Raw genomic sequence first — 24,274 nt, 5'->3', positions numbered from 1 at the left:
AAATTACAAAAGGCATAGGCCTACCACAGAAAATGTAAATAATTTTAGAGATTAAGACTCCTCACTGAGACCTTTAAACACATTATATCAATTGGGTGCATGCTTTAAAAAAGACATAGTAAGAATAGCAACCTTCTTTTAGAAGAATAATCTTAATGGAAAACCATTTGTGTGCTGGTGCCTGGTGTCCTGTCAATTATTTGATATGTAGTGATTAAAATGGAACAGAAATATTAAAAACCGTATAAATAGCTGTATATATACAGTCTATGATAAATAGTAATTTTGGTTATTGCTTAATTCTCCTTTATAAACATCTCACTTATTATTTAATTTTCTCACCACCCTTGTAATGAAGCAAAGTCTCTCTTGAAATACAAGTTTTGGCCTGTGTGATTCACAGCAAGTAAGAAGCCAGCAAAAATAAAATATTCATTTTAAAATGTCAAACATACTCGGAACCACATTTAATGTAGCCTACCAATTTCCCCTCTCCTCGACAAACAAAATGCCCCTATCACACACTGACCTCTAGTGAAATAACGCTGTAATTACGTCTTTAATGTATTTATGACAAGTTGTTTATCTTCTTAAGTTACTTCTGCAGCCCTGACCTGTTTTGCTCACTCACAGCGTGAAGAAAGATTTCCAAATTGAGCAAAAAATACAATACACTAATCAAGTCTCGTTGGAAGTTTACTCTCAAGCACATTCTGACGGGACGTCGACGAGACGAGAGATCTCGCAATCAGGTAAGTGGCGCGAAGAAACGTAAGATGGCAGCACAGCCTCACTTGTGCGGAGCAGAAACTCCTAATATCACCATGCACTCACTGCAGCTTAATTAAGTTAGAGAAGCACATTGCGACGGTCCACAGCCACATTTGGCAAGATTGTGTTACTCCCATCCTTTTATGACAGATGTATGCCCTCTCTAACTATGCAATTGTCTTACAATGACATTAAATATATGAAATAATCAAAGTTTAAACAACCATGTTTAAACATGCTAACTGGTACAGTAGCCCTTTAGTCTCACAGTCACAGAGGCCTATGACCTAGCTTAACAATGACTATATCATTAAGTACAATGTATGTGCTGTAAACGATCTCTTAATTACACATGGTAAAAATGTTTAAGAACAAATAACCCTTTAGTTGTTTCTTCATTGCTGTCTGAAAATAAGACAGCAAGTTGCTGTCCCTCTCGTCTCTAATTACACCTGTGTAGTGTAGGGGAGAGAATTGATCAACATGTTTGCTTTTTCTGTTCTGCTATAAACCCAAAATGTTCTGGTTAGGTTAATAGTTTCACAGTAGTAAGTTCTAAAAAATGGTTTGACTTATGTAAAATGTTTTACTTACAGTTAATAGATATATAAATTAGCTACATTTAGTTTTAACATATTAAAGTCTGTGATAGGTGACGTAGTTGGATTGCATCATTCACAAAGTCACAAAGTTGGGTCCATTGTGAGTAAGTTGGTTCACTCGTGTTTTTAATGTACTTGTGTTTACTTTTGAATGTGTATTTGGTCAGGGGATTCTGAAAGATTTAAATCGATTTGAAAGGGGAGTTAGTAATCATTCTTTTTTAAGTTTTCTTGTTTGAATCTTATGTTAAAAAAATGTCTGTTGGTTGCCTCTTTTTCTTCTGCTACTATAGATTTGTACCATTGTGATAACCAACCCAATACTGTTTTCCAACCACCACTGTGATTGCACTGGTTGGCACAAATGCACAACATAACAACCTTCAGTCATATTTCAAACAGCCTAATTGATGCTTTTTCTTCTCTCTTCCATTTGCATCATCCATCATATCATATACACTGTGAATTGATGACATTAGGGTTCATATCAGCCTGGTGAAACTCAACATAAAGGACAACAAGATAGAAGGAGAAGAAGACAAAGAGCGCTCATTAAATTATGCATTCTCACTCAACCCAGGAAACACAGGGAATGTGGCAATGTCCATGAGTAAATGGACGTGTCTCTGGCTTGTAAAGAATAGAAGCGGTGAGATCTGAGGCCAGTAATGAGACCAGAGCTCCTACGCTAATTTAACAAATTTGCGTCCCTTGTCAGAGAAATCAGAGGCTTTTTGTTCACCGTTGTTAGGAGTTCATTAGTTGTGATTAACAAGCTGACTGATCAGGAAAAGTTGGTAAAGAGGTTGTAATTATCCTGTCTCCATGACTCGAGAGTTTAGGATGTCCATGTTAGCCAGCTTTCTGGCGACAGCTTAAAGTGAGAAGTGTCATTAGGAGATTTTAAACCGACAACACTGTGCTAAAAGCCTGTCTTTTCCATCTTTCTTAGCGATGTGATGCACAGGGAGATTTAAGCAGTAAGAACAACTCTTTTGTTTTGTTGGCCATATATCCCACCATCAAAGAAGAATCTGCATCTGAAGTGGCTCGTGATCTTTTTTAGGGTTGGCTTTTTAGTACATGGCTATCAGGTCAAATGAAAGCTTTATGAGATGATTGCAGTTTTCTTGTTACTAGCAACCACATGATTATAAAACATGCAACAAGCAGCAGCGACTCATAGTGACTCACTGACTCTCACATGTTCAAATGATGACTGCAGGGTCAGCTGTTTCCTGCTTTGATATTGCAATAGTGCCATTTCAAAATATCAGAACCTATTTTTACACTTTTAACCTTTACACTTTACTATTCAGGTTTTCCCTAATTTGCAGATCTCACCTTAACAATTTTAGTTCTCTTATACTGTATTTTTGAAATAGTTTACGTGTGCACTTTGTGTTTTACCACCCACTGGATTAACACATTGTTGAATATCATCTGTCGCACAGGATTGGTGACTCTTATGTTACCAAATAATTTAAAATGTATATCAGATCTTGCCATTATGTAAGTTATTTATCTCGTAACATGCTCGTATGTAATATTTGCAAGCTTGCTATTTCTTGCTATTTGGCTGTCTTAGCAAAGTTGTTGTCTTGCTAGTCATTGATCATAAGGAACGTAATCATACAAATGCATAAGTAAAGCTGTCAATAATTACAACAGTGGTGGATAGGTTCATTGCACAAATGTAGGGTGACAAATTGCAAAAAGACCAGTTCCAGTTGTATAATGTTGCTTTACATGACTGACAGAAGATTTGGGCCACAATAGAGACATTACAACAATGAGCGGTAGACAGCAGAGAATATAACTACTTACTGATAACAATAATAAATGTCAGTGTGTCCCCTAGGTTTACTGCTTTGGGGGGGTGCTGCCTGAGCGGGGGGGACTGGGATATATATTTTGTAAATCTTCTGGAACAGAGAGAGGAGCTGTGGATTATTGTTATTGATTAATTTATCAGTGTTTCTTAGGGTCCAAAACACTCACAACTTAAAATGAAAGTGTTTAGTTTATTTAATAAAAGAGCACATGTTCAATGTGAAAAGTGACAGTAGATATAAATTAGTTGCAATTTGGTGCTATATATATATATATAAAAAAAGAAAAAAGATCAGCGGGGGGGGGTTCGTTGGCGGGGCGCAGCGCCCCTCCAAGACAATGGTAGGGGAAACACTGAATGTATATTTGTTGCTCTTAAAACTGAGCAAAAATGTTTTCATCTTTAGGGAATGATACTGAGCTGCACGTGCACAAACATCTCATGTAATTATTAAAACATGAAGCTTCATTAGGGGTCACTCTAGCAGGGCACGTGCCATCAGTGGAGGAGAACCAGGAAGGGACCTCGTCCTCTTCTGTTAAATAGTCATTTAATTATCCAGCAGGTCTGAGCAGATATGCCCATTCAAAGCTGTATAAGGCTGTGTAAACAATGCATTACAGAACTTCTAATTGTAATGTTAAACTGCTGGGTCATATTAAACAAACAATCTTCACTAATTGCAAACAAGTGTGGAGAATAAATCATTTACGATTCAGAAATCCTTGGAGATAGTCTATACTTGTTCATTTGCACGCAACCTAAATTCATTATTTATCCCGGAGAATGGATAAATTGTCCCGGTTAGCCCGTGATTGAACTTGAAGCTGGTGAAAAATGCAGTCAGTGCTGCCGTAGCCCAGCGCGCAGCTATCAACAACAGAGCGAGAACAGAGGCATGGGCTTTAATTATTGCATCTGGGTCGGGAGTAGAAACGAAGGAAAATAATAATGAGGAGGAAAGAGACTCATCGAGAGACTTTGGTACTGAGAATATTAAGGAGAATGTTTGTTTTAGAATCGATTTAATGATTTTACTCATTACTTTTAATGCTCTTCATTGCTTGGCCCCAGTTTCACTTGAGTCTCTTTCCCCAACCTGCTCTGAGGTCCTGAGGCAAGAGCCTACTGGCTTTTTCATGGCAAACCTTCAGAAATAATCAGTGCAGAACTTTTGCTGTTGGGCACCTCAACTCTGATCTGCATTTTTGAATATCTCAAAGTGGCCCTATTACGCTAATTTTCAAGGTTCTTATTTGCATTGTGTGCCTCTACTGTGACATGTTTACATGCTCTAATGTTCAAAAGGCAAGGCAAGGCAATTGTATTTATATAGCACTTTTCAGCACGTGGCGATTCAAAGTGCTTTACAGATTAAAAGCAAAAGACATTTAAGAATAAATACAGCATAAATACATTATTAAAAAGGCATAATAAACAAAGGTAATGAAATAAAATAAATAAATAAACACAGCAGGTACAGAATACACGACTGAAAACGCATACTGTAGTGTGAGTATGGGCAGCTCAATTAAAAGCAGCGGCAAATAGGTGCGTTTTTAGTCGGGATTTAAAAATAGGAAGTGTTTCTCCTCATACTGCCTGTGCTGCAGCACCTCTTTTCACCCTCTGTCTGAAACCAAAGCTCAAGAGTTAAATATTATAAAGAAACAAATAAATTATAGCAAAGAAAATGTGTGAGTGAGAGTACGGGAAAAACAGAAAAACTGTTAAAGAGAGGGAGTGAGAGCATTAGAAACATTGTGAATAATGATGAAAGCTCATTTGTCCACTCTAACTAGGTTGTACTGGAGCAGTGAATAGGGGTGTGTGCCTGCATCTGTGTGTCTGCAGGGTGGCCACAAGGATCTGCGATCTTGCTCCCTCCGCCTTCCAGAGAGAGAGAGGGAGAGAGAGAGAGCAGTCACACGCAGAGAGGAGCTGGGACGAGAGACAGAACAGAAGAGAGCTGTCAAGCTGCGAGGAGGCAGCGGAGAGACAACTTCGTTTTTTCTTGGAATACATTTTCCCTCCATCTCTGAAGCCCACACACACTCAAAGAATATAAGCACGCAAACACACAGATGGGGAAGTGTGAGTGCTGCTGTTGAATCATTTTTAGGATCTGGACTCACTCAAGCGCGTTTGGATTCAGCATCTTTGGACTTTTTCTTACAGTGCAACACTTTGGATAAAGAGTGTGTTGAATGCAACAGTGAGATTTTGACTGACACTTTCAGCACTTGGACTCAGTGTGCGTTTGTGTGTGTGTGTGTGTGTGTGTGTGTGTGTGTGTGTGTGTGTGTGTGTGAGGAGGAGGATGTATCGGTTGGTGACAGCGGTGCTGCTCGCCCACCTCGGGGCTTCCTTTACGGGTGCATGGAGGGCATCTCAACCAAGACTGCAGTTCACCCACTCCGGTAAGACACTTTTTTTGTTGCCATCATTCTTCACCCTTACTTAATCTGTCCCGCTCTCATTTTCCAAACACACACCATGCAGGTGACTGGTTTCACACACCTTCTTCTTATGTTTCACGTGTCTCTCTTTCATGTTGGATTCTCGCCCACTAACTGTCATGCGATATCTTGAGCAGAAATGATACCGCTGCCCTTCTGTCCCTCTATTTGTTTTGGTTATTTCCCACACTCTCTAACTTCCTCTATCCTTGCAATCACCTGCATTACATTCATCTATCTCCAGTACTCAAGTTTCGCTGTAAAAGCCTGGTCTTCAGAAGTGACATGAATCATTTAACTACTTATTTTGACTCTCCAACACACTTGCAGTGTTAGAAACGGAGTTTTCCCCCTAAATGACACCTTTGTCATTTCAATTGGTTACCACAGCACAGTTATGGCAGCTGTCAGGTATATAAGACACCTTACAGCACAGTTTTAGCTTATTCCAATGTAGGTCTGATCTCAGAGTTATGCACATTTCTTTCAGGTATGATAACATTTTACATTCCTCAGATCTGGGTATATGGTTACATTGCGACAAAAAACAAGTCAAACAGGTTGTAAACAAGCAAATACTGTAACCAGATGATCCAAAACCACTAATAACTAAGTAATTGTAGCCTAAATAAACTGAAATGTTGCTTTTTCTCTATGATTACACAGCAAAACTGTGTACAAACACACTTACAGAAAGTAGAGTGCCTTAAAGTTCAATAGTGAGTCAGGCTTTAATCTGAGGTGGATGTTTACAAAGGACAGTTTGTATTAAAGCTTTACTAGTATCTACATATTATCTCTCTACATTTATCACGGGGTTCTAATCGCCTGATTTTTTGTTTCTCGTGCAAAACTTCAATTTACTGATAGACATAATGAACAAAAGTATGAAAATGTAATCTCTTATTTAAAGATCTTAAAGGGCCCATGTCATGCTTTTACGGTTATTACCCGTCCCCTTGTGTGTTATGAAGGTTTGTATGCATGTGAACGGTCTGCAGAGTCAAAAACCCTCAAAGTACACCCTGTAGCGAGTAGAACTACGGTTAAACCGTACACCCCAGCGCGTGCACTACGCTCTGCATCAGCCAAACGACTCGTTGCGCCCTCGCTGCGAGGGGGACCCAAGTTCCCATCGGCGAAAACACGTGGGTTTGCTGTCCTGGCTCCAAGATGGTGGAATGAGCTCCCCATTGACATCAGGACAGCAGATAGCTTGCACATCTTCCGGCGCAAACTGAAAACTCATCTCTTTCGACTCCACTTCGAGCGTTAGAACTATTAACGAAGCACTTTTATACTAATAAAGGACTGGCTTACCTAAAGCCAGTTGAGTAGCACTTGAAATGTTTGGCTCTATGAAACCTGATGTACTTATATGATTCTGTTTTCTTCAAGGTTGTGTCTTCCTGGTCGAATGTACTTATTGTAAGTCGCTTTGGATAAAAGCGTCAGCTAAATGCAATGTAATGTAAAAAACTCTAACACAGAAAATACCTCCCCAAAACGCCTCGTTGGAGATTTCTCATTTTCCATTGTTTGCTTCATGGGTTCTATGACGTGTAAACACCCAAATCAACAACAAATGACCAGATTGGCCCAAATGGACCAATCCGCAGAGCACCTCACACACCAGGATCCCTTGGCTAACTAACAGGGAGTCCCCATTGACTTGCATAGAGTAATAGACGAGTTGGGTCTGCGGAGAAATGCTCTCCTAAACCTTTTTCTTACTCAATATCAAGCCACACTTATTGTTTTTACTTCGGCTGTGAGTGTTTGTGTGTGCTCAGGATGAGTTTCGCTTGTTGTCGCTTTATCGCCGACCTGGAAACCTGTCCGATCCTCGCAGCGGCGAGCAGCAATGAGCTTCGCAACGTCCCGACCAATCAGAGCACACTGGGCTCACAGGGGGGGGGGGGGGCAGGAGCTCCAACAAGCCGTTTAGGACAGAGAGTGAATACACATACACAGAGTATGACAGAGATGCTGTATGAGAAACCAATGTGAGTTTGGAAAATTGCACAATTTAAATCTATTCTAGTAGACCTCAACAATGGAATTATGATCAGTAGAAATGGCCATGACATGGGACCTTTAAATGTAGTGTCTTTAATAATAATAATAATTCATTTATTTTATATAGGCGCCTTTCAAGGCTCTCAAGAAAGAAAAAAAAATCAATTACAACATCTATGCAGATAGGAGGCCATTTGTATCTAATTAAGATACACATTACATTTTCTATAGAAGTCAAATCAACATCTTTGAATCAATTGAGCAATTAAGCCTCACACCCAAAGACATGGCGACTGTCATTCATTGACAAGGCAGACGCCCCCTCAGGATTTAAAATTGAGTGTCTATGTCTGTTAGTTTCAGTAATGGCTAACAAAGAAATAATTATCTGATGGCAGAAGTCCCAGATCCTGATCACAACCAAATTAATTATCTCTTGGCCTCAGGCCGATCCGTCAACCGCAGAGCAAGTCATGCAGAGGTTGCTGCAGAAACCTGCAGACGCAACAGAGCGGGAAAAGAAAGCCATATTTATTTTTTGACTAAAATACAAAACTTCAGCTTTGTATTCAGCATTGTGGATTGTGCATCGGTATTCTGATGTGCTGTATTGAATATTCTTTTCCTCAATGTCTTTATCTTCATGCACTTGTTAGTTGCCTCTGTGCAGCACGTTGCATAAACACATGTTGTTTAATCAACATGTCGCTGTTTAACAGAAGCATAGTCAGTAGCTTATGCATGGTTGGATAGAATCAACAGGACCTCTGTTCAGCCGTGCCCCACAATCATCTATTAGTTGTTTGCGTTGTTTACCTTGTTGGTGCAGCAGTGGGGTGTGGTTATCGTCACTGGAGAATAAACTGAAGATTGAACACGTTTTTGAAGCGCTCTGAGATGTCCTGAAGTAGGGCTGCTCAATTAATCATATTGTAATCGTAATTACGATTATGGCTTGCAACGATTACGAAAACACCGTAATCGAAATAAAACGATTATTATTTTTATTATTACTTTTTCTTTTTCTTTTTTTTTTTGGTTTTTCAGTTGAATTATACTTAAAGTTCAGGGTAATCAACTGTTAAAAACATACTGTTCACATTTTTTTTCTCCAATAAATTGATGTTTTCAAAGTAAATGGATAATCGTGATATCAATTATTGACCCAAATAATCGAGATTATGATTTTTGCCATAATCGAACAGCCCTATCCTGAAGCATCTACTCCTCCAAGCAGGATGGGGTTCAACACATTGACCCATGTTGAGTGTTTGGATGTTTGGGTATAACAAATGTGTCGGTCAAAAGTAATGAGAAAGCAAAGGTCTGCATCTTCTAATTAAAAAAGGATTTGGGGTTCAGTCTTTTGCCCTCTCAGCCATATTTGAAGCAAATCGCCTTCAAATGAAAAGCTGCTTTAAGGTATCCTGGCCTTTAGTTACGGGGAGATAAACTCATGTCCCTTTAATCATGTTTACCAGAGGACACCGTAGAATAAGAAAGCAACTGATTACACGTTCTTACATAAGCCAAACAAACACAAAGGGTCTGTGAAGTGGATGAAGTCGACCAACCGTGACCTAGAAAGTACAGAGAGAGGGAAACCTTGTTGGATTCTCCCAGGTGGGAATTTAGCTCTAATGAAGTCTGAATGAGAAAATGTGAAGAGCTGCTGAAGTAGCTGCATATTGTGTTTGTCAGCATGTGTGTGTGTAGGGTGTATGAAGTGTGTGAGCTTAAATTGAGCAGTTTTAGGTTCCAGGATCTCTGCCCACCTCAGCCTGGGAAGAGAACAAAAAGAAATGTGTGATGTGATGATGTGTGCAGTGATTCTGTTCACCATCATGCCTGTCTGTGTGTGAGTTGTGTGTGTGCGCGCTCTCCCTCTCTCTCTCTGGGAGCTCCATGCTGTGGTCATTTCCCTTCCCATCTCTACGGAGGTTTTCCTCAGAAAGAGGGAGGAGATTTTTGTCGGGGAATCGCTGTAATTACCGAAGGATTTCAGCTCAACTTAAACACTGACTCGGAGGTTGTTTGGCAGTTCAGAGACACTCATTAGGATTTCCCTTCATCTGTTGAATGCATAGCTGACAACCAGTGTACAACCGGCAGAAACACATGAGTACATCTGCATATTTAGCAAACAAGGATGTTAATCTGTCACATCACTATAATAGTGTTGCTTTACTCTAATTCCTGCAACGATTCTGTAAAACGGGTCAATGAATGCATGATTGGAAGAAAATGGTGCTTTGTAAAATTCTGCTGGCAAAAAAAGACTGTTTAGCAAAAATGTTGCTGATTTTCACATTTAGATTTCCTGTACTGGCTGCTCTGCTTTTAAAGCATGTTTAAAACCACACTGTAGAACGTCTGAAATCCATCAAGCTGAAAATGATGCTTTTTTGACATAGTTACGTTTCACCTGCCAGCACTTGTAAACTATATTCCTTTCAGCCGTTACGGTTGAAACGTAAGACTGAAGCTGTCCCAAGTCTGCGCTGCTTTCTTAGTCTAACAGGGCTTTAGGTATGAACTGAATTCACTCTGGAATGGACAGATTTGATACTCACTCAGTCAGATGTCTGTATGCAGACTATATTCACTTTGTCATTCTTATTGATTCCGCTAATGTCCCAGAATGCAAAGCCCAACAGAGATGGAGGGGCTGCTCACATCTGGAAAAATCGAAAAGAAACTTGTTGGTAAAAATCAGAAAACAGAAAAGATAGCTGCCTGTGACCAACTCAATCCATCGATCAACAGCCGCTGGTAACACGCCAAGTTATGCTGTGATGCACCTGCAAAGACTGTATTGTGTAAAGCTTTCTTTTTTGGAGTTACAAGGAAGTATGTATTTCAGTTTTCCAACTATATTGGAAAAATAATATATTGAAGTAGAAATGCACCCTTTTCCAAGGGCACATTTCTGCATATTGGCTGCCAATCACCCCAGATGGTACTAGAACCCACAATCCCTGGCTTAGGAGGCTGTGTCTTATCCATTGGGCCACTGGGGCTTTTGACAGACTAAATTGACAAGTTATGTCAACAAAGACTCAGTGCAAACTCTACGCCTGCAGAGAGTAAACAACTCTGGCAGAGGAAGTTGTCATAAAAACAAACTGTTACTATACTACCATTAAACTAAGCAGAGCTTGCCGACCACTTTGACACCCTCTCACTCACCTCCATGCTTCATTCATTCTCTAGTGTGAAAATACCCATGAAAATTAGATGACATTAAAATGAAAATTCATGTATTAGTTTTTTCTCATGTCCGTTACACTGCTTCGCTTAGGCTCCATCACTCGTTGGACAGGGCCGAAAAGTGCTGACGGTGCAGAAAACAGTTTGACAGATACTCACTTACGGCTCAAAATTGTCCGACGTCAGATAATCGGATTGGTGTGTTAGGGCCTTTAGGCATGGTGAAGTCAGGTAACACAAAGAGAGACAACCCAACCATCTTTATGATATCCACTCATTACCTTTGGTTGGATTGAAACAGGTTAACTATGCAGAGTGACTACAAACACAGATTTAAACATGTTAGTTAGTTAGAAAGCCCCTAACAAACAATTACCAGAGGATGATTTATTCATCTGGGTTATAGGCCACCTGTGTCTACTCTACAGGGGGCGTAGAGTAAGTATGTTAGCAGAGCGGATGGTGCTCGGTCCCAAAAAGTTATTTATTTGGTTTTCTGTTTGTTTTTTTGCTTTAATTATTTATACATTACCAAAAAAGATACAAATAGCCAATAAAATACGGCTATAGTAATCCTATATTATTCATAGGTTCATCCCAATACCCCTCCTCGACTCCTCTCTTCCCCTCCTCCGGGACTTGATCCGGAAATCGATCAAGACACGCCATGTTGAAGGACGTCCCAATTGCTGAAATGCACACGGAGGAGTCGAGGAGGGGTGAGGGAGGAGGCTTCCAGAGGAGACGAAAGGGAGGATACAGGAGAGCAGACTATGCGGAAGTGTTTTCACTACTCACGTATAAAAGCCCCGCCCCCACCTTCACAGACTCTGCTCACTGCAGCTGATCTTACCGTTAAAGGAGGATCAGAGTCATTCAATGTTTAAAGTGTGAAATATATGAAATCTCTTAAAGGAATGAGGAGATCATACTCTATAAAAACATTTAAGTGTGTGTAATATACTTACAAATTCAATAATAATGTTTTCATTATAAAATAATAACTTACAGTTCTTACTTGTGGTTTTTGATGTGTGGCAGACCCATAGAACGTCAAACATTAAGGATATATACAAATACGGGTATATGGATTTATGTGGAGGGAAGTCCAGTGACAGGTGATAAAACTGCGCGCACCAGAAGTAAAGGGTGTTGTTTATGGTGACGCTGGAGTGAACGAGGACATCCCAATTAATACGTGAGGACTCCTCTGTCCTCGCGTCTCTTCCTCGTGTCTCTCGCTCGCGTCTTACGGAGGCGGAGCTAAGACGCAAGGAAGGGACGTGAGTGAGGGAAAGGAGGAGGTGAAATATTCAATTGAGATGAGCCTTGTGTCTACACAGGATGTGCAGGCATCTGGCATAGTATTGAGTGTTGGAGTTTTGGCAGCACTCAATACAAACTTAGTGGATATGTGTAAATCTCTGACATTATGGAGTTAAATAGCAGCTGTCAATCACCCCAGATGGGACTCGAACCCACAATCCCTGGCTTAGGAGGCCAGTGCCTTATCCATTAGGCTACTGGGGCTTCGAATCAAGTCGTGTGTTTATATTAGAGCAGCATCATGGGACAAACATCGGCTTTTCAAAAAGCAACTAAGGGCCCTGATGCTGCTAGGGAAGAAACGGAGAGACAACAAAAACTAATTAAGAGAAACACAGAGAGTAGGAGGATACTGCGAATTTGGAAAACATAGAGACGTTGTAATTTCTAAACTAGTATGTGTTTATCTTTCACCACAATTAAATTACTGACATTCCAAAATATGTCATACATGACATATTTTGTCTTGTCTTGGCCTGAGGAAAAGAGCTATAATGTCTTCTGTGGCTCCATGGGGAGGATCTTCTAAAGTATCTCCGTTTGAGTATGGGACTACAATCAAAACAGGGGTCGTGGAGTTTGAAAGATAGGGGCGTTTACCAGGGTCTAACTAAAGAGGCTATCGAATGGCAGTCAAGGCTAGGATCTAGTGTTCCTCGACTTTTACCTAAACAAGGAATTTAAACTCAGGATATTCCGTGCTCTGCTGCATTACATTTTAGAATTATCTGCATGAGTGCAAAATGAAATAACAAAATGTACAGGTGCATTGCAAAGTCGTAGTTTAAATTAAATTCATCAAATCATGTATTCATGTCTTAGCATAACATTTGAAGTGCAATCATTTCATTTACTAAGTATAAAAGAGATGGAGATGCTACTGCCATCAGAGCCAGGCATTCAGAGCTGTTAGTCCGGAGAGAGAGCAGCCCTTTCACTGTCTGAGAGATTTGTTCTGATTGGTGGAGTGTAATCAGACCGACTGACCAGACAGCTTCATGTGTCTGGGAAAAAAACAGCTTTAAATACTTAAATACATGCCTGATTACCTCCTAAACCCCCCCTATTTTTCTCTTAATGACTAAATTATCCCAGTTATTCACTCAAACTTCATGTCGCACACACACGGCCACACACACTAACTTGTGTGTAATGAGTCCATTATCTCAGCCATTCAGTGGAAGGTAGTGTCATTTTCTTGATTATAGATGGCAGTTAGAGATATTGTCTCTACACACACACACACACACACACACACACACACACACACACACACACACACACACACACACACACACACACACACACACACACACACACACACACACACACACACACACACACACACACACACACACACACACACACACACACACACACGCACACACACACACACACACACACACACACACACACACACACACAATAATAAGGGACATTTTCCTGCAAACTGAACAAAAACAGAAGCAGCATTCAAAAGGCACGCACTAAACAGAGAAGCAAGTACTTATGCAAACCTACATTTATGGAAAATGTGTATACACACACACAACACCCTAAGCTGTCACAGCTACACCTGCAGCTACTTTCAAACACATAACTGTCACATGAGAATATAAAGAGTCATTGTAAAGCTCCATAGATGCCTCAGAGGAGATTTAGGGGGTTATTACTGTACGTCATTGTGAATCTATTTTCCCACACGGAGACACTCATGTTTTATTCATACAGCAATCACGTAGCGAATTGTTTTGCTGTACACATTTGAATGTAATTCACTGACTGGAGATGATTTGAATTGAATCCTATGAGTCTCTCTTGTTTAAAACGAGGCATTGGCTCTGACCTTTGACCTCTTTACGGCTGATTACTTGGGATGGTTGGGATTCAGACGTTAAAACTGATCCTGCTGTTTCCCCCAGTGTCTTCCTGGAGAAATGCCCAATTTGTAATGTAAATGCTAATGAGTCCTTTTTTATATTCAAGCTATTAGCATGCAAATCGCTTGGTTATACTAAACAGTAAGATGAGTTCATCAGTGTCCAGATGCATGTTTGCTCGTGTGCATGTTTGTACAATTATATTTCGATTTCCTCAGAGAGTGAAAAGTGTGCATCTCAATTTTAATATGTCTTCAATTACTAACTATCCTATTTTTTATATATTTTGTGACTTTATGATTAAAGCCCATTTGTTGCCTAGTTATCCTCAGCAACAAAACCGTTGAGGAATTTGAAGGGGCCATGGACGGATGCTTTCATACGAGGACGTAGTGTAGCTACAGACACACAAAACAGCAGCCGTCTGCTGTTTTGTGTGTCTGTAGCTACACTACAACAGTCTACAACAGATTCAAATGATTTGGGGGTTCATTTTAAATCCCCTTCACGGCACAGGGGATTGGATATATATTTGCTCATAGTATTTAAACATTTCAGCTGTTTTGATGAATTTGTGAAAAGGCCACGTCAAACATATCAACCTCATCATATGTTGTATTGCTTGAAAGTCTGCTGTTCTCACTAACTCCTTAGCTCAGTGTGGAATTCCTTAGAATTGTCAGACATTATAGCTTTACCTACCCTTAAGCCTTGAAATATATATTTTTTGAAGATCCAGCTCAGAGATACAGGCAATACAAATAAATACTTGTCTGGTTTTCTCTTCCCAAGGAAAAACAATTCTTCCACAAGGAATGCAAACTGTAACAAGTTAAGCAAGTAATCAACTGTAAAGTGACACTTCACATTGCAAAGGAACTGTTAACACACGTGTTTTGGCATGGCATTGGTGAAATTACTTTTAAAAGCTATTGTGATCAGTTGTGACTTCACAGGCCATTTTTTTTCTAGTTTTTTTAAGTGGCAAGTACACGTTTTCTACAGGATAGACTGATTCTAAAAGCTTGTTTTTGTTTTGTCGTCTAAGAATTCTGCTTTCAAAGGAAACTATAATCTTAAGTAACAGATAGACAACTATACATATATAATAAGCCCTAGTTTTGTTTGATTATTTATGTATTTCTAACTTTCTTTGTGGCGTTGAAGTTGAGAGTTGAGTCCTGGTTCTTCCACTTGCCCCAGCATCACCTTTCTCTCCTCTCTGTGTACTAATAAAGCCCAAAAGCCTTTAGAAGGAAGTTAAAAATCAAGAGATATTTCATTATTCATTATTCTTTCAGATCTGTTTCTATCTAGGCCAGTGCTTTCCAGGCTCAGGGCTGGGGATGTAGCTGAGCTGCGGATTTCAATGGGTTTGTTATCTGGCACAGATCAGGCTATTCTCTATTATACATTTTAATGGAGGCATTCCCCAAAGGTGGCACTACCATTACTTGTCACTATTGAAGTCAAACTGCGGCTTTTTGCTCATCCCGCAGTTCAAAAAACACCAGAGTAAAGCAGATGTTTTCTTTGGAATAAGACCTTATTTTATCGTTTGAAGGCTAATATTGCAAATATAAAGTATAGCTGTAACCTAGGTCTTTGAAAAGTCTTAAGCCTCCTCTGTTGTTTAAATAACTTTTCCAAAGTATTTAAAGCCTGATAACTATTACTTTTCGTTAGAATGACATAAAAAACCCTAATTAAGGGTCTTTGAGTTTGAGGGTTTTCTCCTCTCTGGACAGAGACAGTAAAGGAGTCTAATTACACTCTTGCTTTGGCAACAACAGCCCCTGACAACAGTGGACATGTGGTAAATGTACCCTCAAGAGGTTACTGTTGTTCATATCAGGGGCTATCTTTAGCCTGAAGCCTGCAATTAAGCAAAACAAAAAAACACAAGCTTCATATTTCTTCTATTTCCCTAAAGTATTAATTTGCTGTCAATAATTGAGACCTTTTACGAGTTTCTCACCTTTCCTGTGACTCTTACTGTGCGTCAGCAAACTCCTTAGTCAGGTGTGGTGCACAAGTGGCCAGGGGACTTACTATGAGCTGAGGCAAAATAAATGAATCCTTTAGGTTACATTGGCTGGATAAAGTGTATTGACCCTGATCCGGATGTCTTAGGTTGTTTCTCTTTTCAGTGCAGATGTATATTTCTCACTGCAGTGCATTCCTTTCATTTTAGCTGCTTTAAGGAATGTAATCCACAAAGACACACTTGACTCGTTGGCCAGCTGAAAGCCAGCAGTAGACAGGATCAACAGCGCTTACTCTAACCAGCACTTCACCTCATTAGCTGCAGACGAGGGCAGGCTGGACACGCAGGATGTGAGGGGCGTGTCGATCCCAGAGGTTCATTCCTAAAGGAAATATCAAGCTGTGAGTTTTTCTGGTAGGTTTGTGAAGAATGTGATCAATTCAGTTCATGAAGTCTAAGATGACTTTAAATCAAGTGGCAGCACATAGGCCGCAGTCAATCCTTAGATTAGTGCTGCATGCCCACGGCACAAAAACATCTGGTCTGTATTCACAAACAATCTACCAAGATATCCTAGCTAATGATTTGAAGTTGTGAGCAGTACTTTTAAATGAGTCTACAAAAGCTTTGCTCTTCCTGTCCCTACTTGTACCATCCTGGTCATTTTAATACCTAATCTATTTGATAATAACAGTGGAAAAATAGCTCTGCTGGAATCAATTTCATTGGTTGGCATACAGATCTACGTAAACCTCTGCTTAAGAAACTCTAAGCCTGTTTAAAGTCCTCCTTCTTTTTCCTTGTAGTCTTCCACCTAAGGCTCTCTCTAATGGGCTAATATCATTTGTGAAAAACGTGTATCTTTACCAGGATCCAGTCCCAACAGTAGGACATCATTATTTCTAAGACATTTCTTAGAATTTCGTCATTAGGAGCAACTTCTTTTACTGGGTAGCTTTGTGACTAAAACCACTGATATTTGTAATCCTTGCTGTTAGCGATCTGACATTCCCATGGCTGCGTAAACAATATGAAACCACAAGAATTAAGAATCAGATTCTTGTGGTTTCTGTCTGTTTTGTCAGTGATGGAAACATCAGACAAGTGCCACAAAGGGTCGGAAGTCAGGCTTCCTCTTCCTGTTTAAAGAGATCCAAGTCTTATCAGAAAATAGAGAGGATGTACTGCTACAGATAGTGGTGTTATCGTCTGGCCAGGCTTTAAAGCAGGGATTCGTCATACATTTGACATTGAAAGCTGATAATATGTATCAATCTGAACTCACTGTAGACATCCATAAGCGTCACAAGACACCATTTTGTTTATGGGCTGCCATTTATAAGATGTAGAAATTGGATTATGGCCCATTCGCCAAGGCAAACGGCCACGAAGCATACCGAATGTCTTACATGCTTTGATGTTAGGCCAAGAAGTGGAAGCAACAGACAATTTAAAGACTGCAGTGGTTTTTCATTCTGAATCTCTACCACGGTGTCAACTTAACTCCTAGGTAGTTCAATTCATGCTATTAATGTTGCGGCAGAGAGTACTGATTAGTATGCCGGGGAACAGAGTAGCGATTTTCTTGAATATTGGTCTTCAGTATAAATCAACTTCATACATTTCTAATCTCAGCCTCACCAGCATGATGCAGTTCTTATTTAGGTACATTCATAGCTCAAATGTCATGGTTTTGTTTTGTTATTGTTTGTTGAAGGTTTATCTATAGTGCAACAAGTCTTCCTACCTAAGGAACATATAAGTGTTTTTGTCAAATGAAAACGCACCCACTAAAGTTGAGATTCCCTCAGGTTAAGAATGAAACCATGGGTTCAATGCTAGTAAGAGACACAACAGTAACTGGGATCATCTGCAGTCTTTTCTGTTTTTATTCCATTCCGACTATTTGTGTGAGAAAAAGAGAAAACTTATTATAAAACTTCCAATGAGAAACGTCTGTTAACTAACCCTAACCGTCTAGCCATGAGCAAAGCACTCTTCAGCACTGGGCCGCTCCACCATGTAACTGTGTGAATGTGCAGCAGAGAAAACAATGGGTGTTCTCAGTGAACCTTCTCTGGATAAATAAAGATGTAGAAGATAGAAAGCAAACAGTGAAAGGACTGTAATGTGTGTGTGCAGCAGCAGGGCGAGCTGGGCCGAGCAGTCTGATGATGATAAATAATCATACGCACTGAGGTCAAAGGTCAAGCTGTCCACGTGGGTCTGGTCTCTGTGACACAGTCCAGAGTACGTACTGCAACTGTGTGTTTGGGTATAATGTTTCTGTCGTGTGCATGTGTATGTATGATTTGAGCCCATGTGGAACAGGAAGAAGAATTTACTTGAGAATGAGTGTTTCCCCTAGGATGGAGTCATAGCAGCGGTGCTAAGGCACGCGGGCCTAGCAAAATGTGAGCGCGTGGAATTTTTTTGTGTGTGCTTGTGCGAAACCCGCCAATCTGTTTCTATGTGTCTGCCAGCACAAGAAAGGCTCTTGAGGCCCAGTACATACAGTGGCAATGCCTCAAGATTTAGCAAAATACACCTTTATTGAACATACAGTAACACAAATACTACAAATCCACATAACAAACAATCACAAATCAAAAAGGGTCGCCACAAAAAAAAGTAAAATAGTATATAGGGGAAACACTGCATCTGACCTTTTATTTTTATTTGATATAAATAGACATGTTAATGTAGATGAAATCATTTATTTGAAAAGCATTTAAAATGATGTCAAAGGAGCGACACACTCACTTAAACCACACACACGTAACAAAATGAAAAATGAGGTGATAGAACTGCACATTCCACAGATGGAATGAGTCAAGGTGAAGATGGAGATGCGCTTGACTTTTTGTACAGACTGAACCTGTATATTGCAATAATAATGCGTGGCCTAACCTGTTGAAACACCAGTGGCACCACGGGATCAGAGAATACATTGTACAGTTTTAAAAATGAATAAGACTACAATGTGTCGTCCTGATGCTGGTACAATCTGAAGGTGCATCAGGACAGGAGTTATATGAGAATTGAATTGAGCATAATACATTATAGTATTTTATCCTCTGTTGTTTGTTACTGATTCTTGAAATCTGACTTTCTTGCCTGTTTCCCTTTCTGACACAACAAATGATGGTTTTATTTAAGGCACCAAGAACACCTGATCTAACATAGTGACCATTTGAAAGATATGTATGTAGTGCGATGTGATCTTGACGTAACAGAGAAATTCAGAGGGAGATTTTTGTCACTGCTGTATGCACGTGCACATGTGTTAGAAATGATTTTGTGTGCATGTCTCCACATAAGTGCCCATCTGTGTGCCTATGGGCTTTGTTCCCATGCTTCTGCAGGCCCCCCGCTGTAATTGCACCAGTAATTGGTGAAGTGATAACCCCATTTCCACAGGAAATGTGCCCCGGTTTCCTCGCCCCCGCCACCATCACCTCCCTCTGGTGGCGCAGCCAACAAAGTCCTCCCCCTGGGAACGTTGCACCAGACAGCTAAAGTTCCCTGCGGCTCGGCGAGTAGATGAACAGACGGACAAAGACAGACACACAAACAGACATCAGAAACAAAATACCCTCGTGTGTAGCTTACCAACACACTCACATGGAGGAAGCTGTAGGCTCTGAGGGAATAATTGGATAGATGAATGATATGTGTAGTGTGTGTGGTTGGAAATCAGGAGGAAATGCTGTAAAACACCAGGAAAATAACTAAATTGGATTCCTAGGAGTGTGATAACCATTGAAAAATAAACTTATTTTATCATCTTTTTTTTCATTTGTATCTATTATGTCACTTATGTCACTTTGCTGGTTTGCACTTACAGACCTATTACTTTGTTTACATACAGTTACTCGATATGTGTTGCAAGTCCTGCCTTTTGTTGGGAAAGTTTCCTCCCTCCAACTTGTCAGGAACTCAGGAATAACCCGGCCCTGCATACATGCTAACCAGATTAGCGAACTTCCTACCTGTCCATCATTGTGCAGGTTGTCATCTCAGCCTTGATGTGTTGCGCTGCCAGCATGGAAAGCAGTGCTGACGCTCACTGTTTGCATAATGGATACCTATCAGAGTGGTTCTATCTGATTTGTTGTTGCCATGACCTCCCTGCACCTCGGCTGCCACTCTCACCTTCACAGTCCCACTTGAGCTCAAAGCCTGCAGGCATCTCAAGCATCATTAAAAAAAGACTTGAGGAGCTCAGAGAAGGACACAGACATTTTTACCAAACCACTAATTATTTCTAAGCAGCATTTTATTCAATGATTCATGTCTTTTATTTTTATTTAATGATTTGTCAAAATATAAATCTTGATTTCCCAACACATCCCGAATAGGCATGAAACCTTATTTCAAACAGACAGATACTTTGACAAACATACCAATATTAGCACCAGAGCATCAAAGCTTTGAGCTGTGATATTTGGAAGCACTACAGAACTAAAAGGATTGCACATTTGTCCGTGAGTATCGGATATTTGTGGCTTCCCAAAGCCGATAACTATCATGTGAGAATCTCTGGCTTTAGCTCTTTAGTACTGTTGCTATGGTAACTTGCAACCTAATATAGGTTGAGAGCTGATATTAAACTGTCGACCATAACTAAAGACATATTGACAAACAACTTTAGCAGGTACTGCCTTCCCAACAAGAAACGGAAGAGGAATCTTTAGATCAGCTCCTTACTGTTAATCACATTCGGTCTGCTTCTGACTCTGTGTCAACAGCGCAGCCATGGCTCCTGGGATCTATAGCTGCCTGTCTGTTAATGCAAATACTATTAGCTTCATTCTTTTGATCATTAGATTAAAGTCTGCAATGCATGTCATGTAGTAAATGCGATAATGCACACAGATCTGATCATTGATTTAAAAGAGTCCTGATTGACCTCATCTGGGCCTAATCTGTGTTAATGACAAGCTCGCTGGAACTGTTCCTCTTGTACATTCTGCACAAGTATCCAAGTGAGGAAAATGGCCTCAATCAGCTTTAATATAAATAGTTGGAATCGACTAGTCTGGAACTGTCTTGTGATTAAGAGACACATAATGACTGGTAAAATAAACAAACAAAAAATCTCAGTCAGAACAATATTTGAAAAACAGCTGGATCAGCACAAAAGCATCATTCATCTACTTTAGATTAACACCGAGCAAGAAACATTTACCTGCACGGCAAGTTAAGTCTGTTTGCCCGTGTGCAGGGGTGTGCATTGCCGTGTGTGTGTGTGTGTCTATTGTGTGTATGTGTGTGTGTGTATGTGTGTGTTGCAATGTAGGAATGTTCTTAGCTGTATCACACGGCACACATTTGCTCTAATCACATAGAGGTCCATCACAGCTCCCATGACCAGCAGCATTTAATCTAATATTCACCACGGATAAAAATATCTAACACACACACACACATACACACACACACACACACACACACACACACACACACACACACACACACACACACGTATAAATGCACAAACAGTAAATAAACTAACTCAAGGGGGCAAATATGGACAGGCTGACTCCATGCACTGCTATAAAGGAACCATTCACACACATGTCAGCGTGTGTGTCTGCATGTGCGTGCATATACCAGTAGGATTATGTCTTAGAATTTCTGTTCTTTTATGTCTTAACCTTTTCCGTCTTTGATTCACACCGACAGGAGTCAGAGGCCAATTGGCTCGGATCAGAGGTCATGACCCTCGTTGACCCCGCTGTCAACTCGATGCTGATAAGAGTGGCTGCACTCAGCAGGCGTGTGTGTGTGCTGCAAGTGTGTGTGTGTGTGTGCGTGTGGGCGGAATGAGCATATTTGCTTTTATAGAAAATATAGATTAAAACGTTTTTTCCACATCACTCCTACCTAGACTTACAATTTCTCCCCTAAGCAACTAGTATCCATCGTACCATAAATACTTTTTTAACAGTCTCAAATTAAGTCAACAAAAATAAGTAAGACTAAAACCTTTATATTTTGCTTTTAAAATGCATCATAATGTGCCCTTTTAGACATTTGAAATGGAAGTATAGACATCTTGGTGAATGTTTTAGTGTTGTGGTCTGTGTTAAACCCATTTTTTTTACTTAGGTAGCAATAATACATTAAAAAAATACTTTGTGACAAGTTAACGGTCTTGCATTAAAGTAAAAGTACAAAAGTATAGGCATTAAAATATACTTAAAGAATGTAAAACTAGTGGCACATGAAAGTAAAAGTGTTACTACACTCTAAAAACGAATTCAGGCGACCTTTCACCTCCACTTAATTAAATGCATGGTTGCAAGATAAAAATGTGAGTTAATTGATTTAGATAAACATTTTAAGTTGCAAACATTAATTTATAAGTTGTGTTGACGTAATAATGTTGGTAATTACATCAACTTAATATTGTGTGTAATTTGAACTCTGATTTCTGCATTAAGTGACTTCAAACTAAATTCAAGTTGTAGTAAGTAATGCAATTGGCTTGATAACTTAATTGTTCTACACCTTGAGTTAAGGATTTCAAGTCCACTCCCACTTAACATGCCGGGACAAGTTCCCACAGTTAAGACAAATAGAAATATACAAAGGACATTTTAAGGTGAGTGTCATCTCTTGTCATTCAAATACAGTAGATGGCCTTGTAGTTGCACTGTATAGGCAAATTGCTGTTTGACCAAAATTAGTAGCCTTTGAACTGTGAATAGTTCTGTGAGAGGATACAAAGTAGTAGAGGCTACTGTGAGAGTACAAATACTTTGGTTACTATTGTGATATCGCTTTTTATTAAAAATGAATCTCGTGAAGCAGATCAAGGATGCTTCTTGAGGTAGGATCATTATTTAGAGTTGTCATTGAAATGCAAGTTGTTGGCAGTCACCCATTCAGAATATATTCATTTAGGTAATTTCTCTTTTTTCCTTTTTCAAAAATAGCACAATACAATTGAAGTATGCAGAGAACTATATATATATATTTTTTCAAGATTGAAATGAAGCTCAGCGCAAGTTCTTTCAGGAAGACTCCGCAGCTGCATATAATCAGCTCATCACAGGCGTTCTCTTTAACCTATTACATTTCACCTCATTCTCCAGCAGCCAATCAACGTGCTGCAGACAAACTATAAAATGGTTCTCCTCTCTCCTGCAGTCAGCTGTGATTTCAGGTGTTCATGCACCTTATCATATGGCATGTTTCAATACATGTTCAAACTAAATGAATTCTCTCCTTATTGAAACATCATGTGTTGAAATAAACAACAGCAGTTCAAAATAAAAAGTGAATTGCCTAATATTTTTGTTGTGGAATCAATTAGTTTCTTTCTTTAAAGGCAAAAACATGAAAAAGCTAAGAAAAACAACTATTGAATACAATATATTTGGAGCAACTTAATTTATAAATGGTTGTCAACTTAAAAACGTGTGTTCACAATGAGGGTAATTAAGTACATACAACTTACAATTACATTTAAATCATGTGGTAAAACTAGTTGGAGCAACTTAATTTTTTGAGTAATCAACTTCAAAACTTGTGTTTATAATACCAATTATTAAGTAAGTGGTAATTAAAAACACCTCTGATTGTAGAGGAAAAGCCTTCTCCCCTAACTCAAATAACTTTGTTGCTTTAACACAATTGCATTAGAAGTTGTCTTAACTCAATAAACATCGACGCAAACTGCTGCGTTGATTTTCTTTGTTGAGCCAAGGCATTTGTTTTTAGAGTGTATATCCACCACTGGCTACAGGATAGTTTAAGTGTTGCAACATTAAGCTCTGAAGAAACACTGCGCAGAGAAGTAACCATGTTTTACACAACCTCATCATAGAATATAATTACAGTCGCTCTTTATTCTTAAACCAGCGTTTCCAGCATTATTAAATTGATTTTTCCGATGATTTCGGTTATTCTGTCTTATACTCTCTGTACCACAACTCGCTTTTTTGGTATCTGATTTTTCTTCCAGCTTTCAATGCAATTTAAAGGCATTCAGGAGCTGAGAAGTCATTTATAAAAAAAAAAAATCAATTTTTAATTCAGAGATTTTGAAAAGGCTGCAGAGTTGGAAAAACAGATTGCCTCAGGGTCGATAACAACATTACAAACAGACGGATGAATGCTAGAAAAAAATGCACTTACACTTTCACACTTCTAGAAGTATTTAGACAGAAGTGACT

At 39.5% G+C, this 24,274-nt stretch overlaps 1 protein-coding gene and 1 non-coding gene across 4 annotated transcripts in view; one reads left to right on the top strand and one right to left on the bottom strand.

Moving 5' to 3' along the window:
* The first annotated feature begins 5,123 nt into the window (after nt 1-5,123).
* The window catches only part of sema3h (sema domain, immunoglobulin domain (Ig), short basic domain, secreted, (semaphorin) 3H), a 73,818-nt gene continuing 54,667 nt past the window's right edge, over nt 5,124-24,274 (top strand). For 2 of the 3 annotated variants that reach the window (XM_034209417.1, XM_034209418.1), the window contains exon 1: nt 5,124-5,627. In XM_034209417.1, the coding sequence (XP_034065308.1) occupies nt 5,528-5,627 (100 nt within the window). In that variant the 5' untranslated portion in view covers nt 5,124-5,527. The remainder of the gene's footprint in view (nt 5,628-24,274) is intronic. The other variant, XM_034209416.1, reaches the window with a different exon arrangement.
* On the bottom strand, nt 12,353-12,425 carry trnar-ccu. Its single transcript has one exon. It is a non-coding gene; the product is annotated as a tRNA-Arg (tRNA).

Source organism: Gymnodraco acuticeps, unplaced genomic scaffold, assembly GCF_902827175.1.
Source record: "Gymnodraco acuticeps unplaced genomic scaffold, fGymAcu1.1, whole genome shotgun sequence".
NCBI lineage: Eukaryota > Metazoa > Chordata > Actinopteri > Perciformes > Bathydraconidae > Gymnodraco > Gymnodraco acuticeps.
Note: the sequence above shows the minus strand (reverse complement) of the source record. Positions and strands in the feature narration are given on the sequence as shown.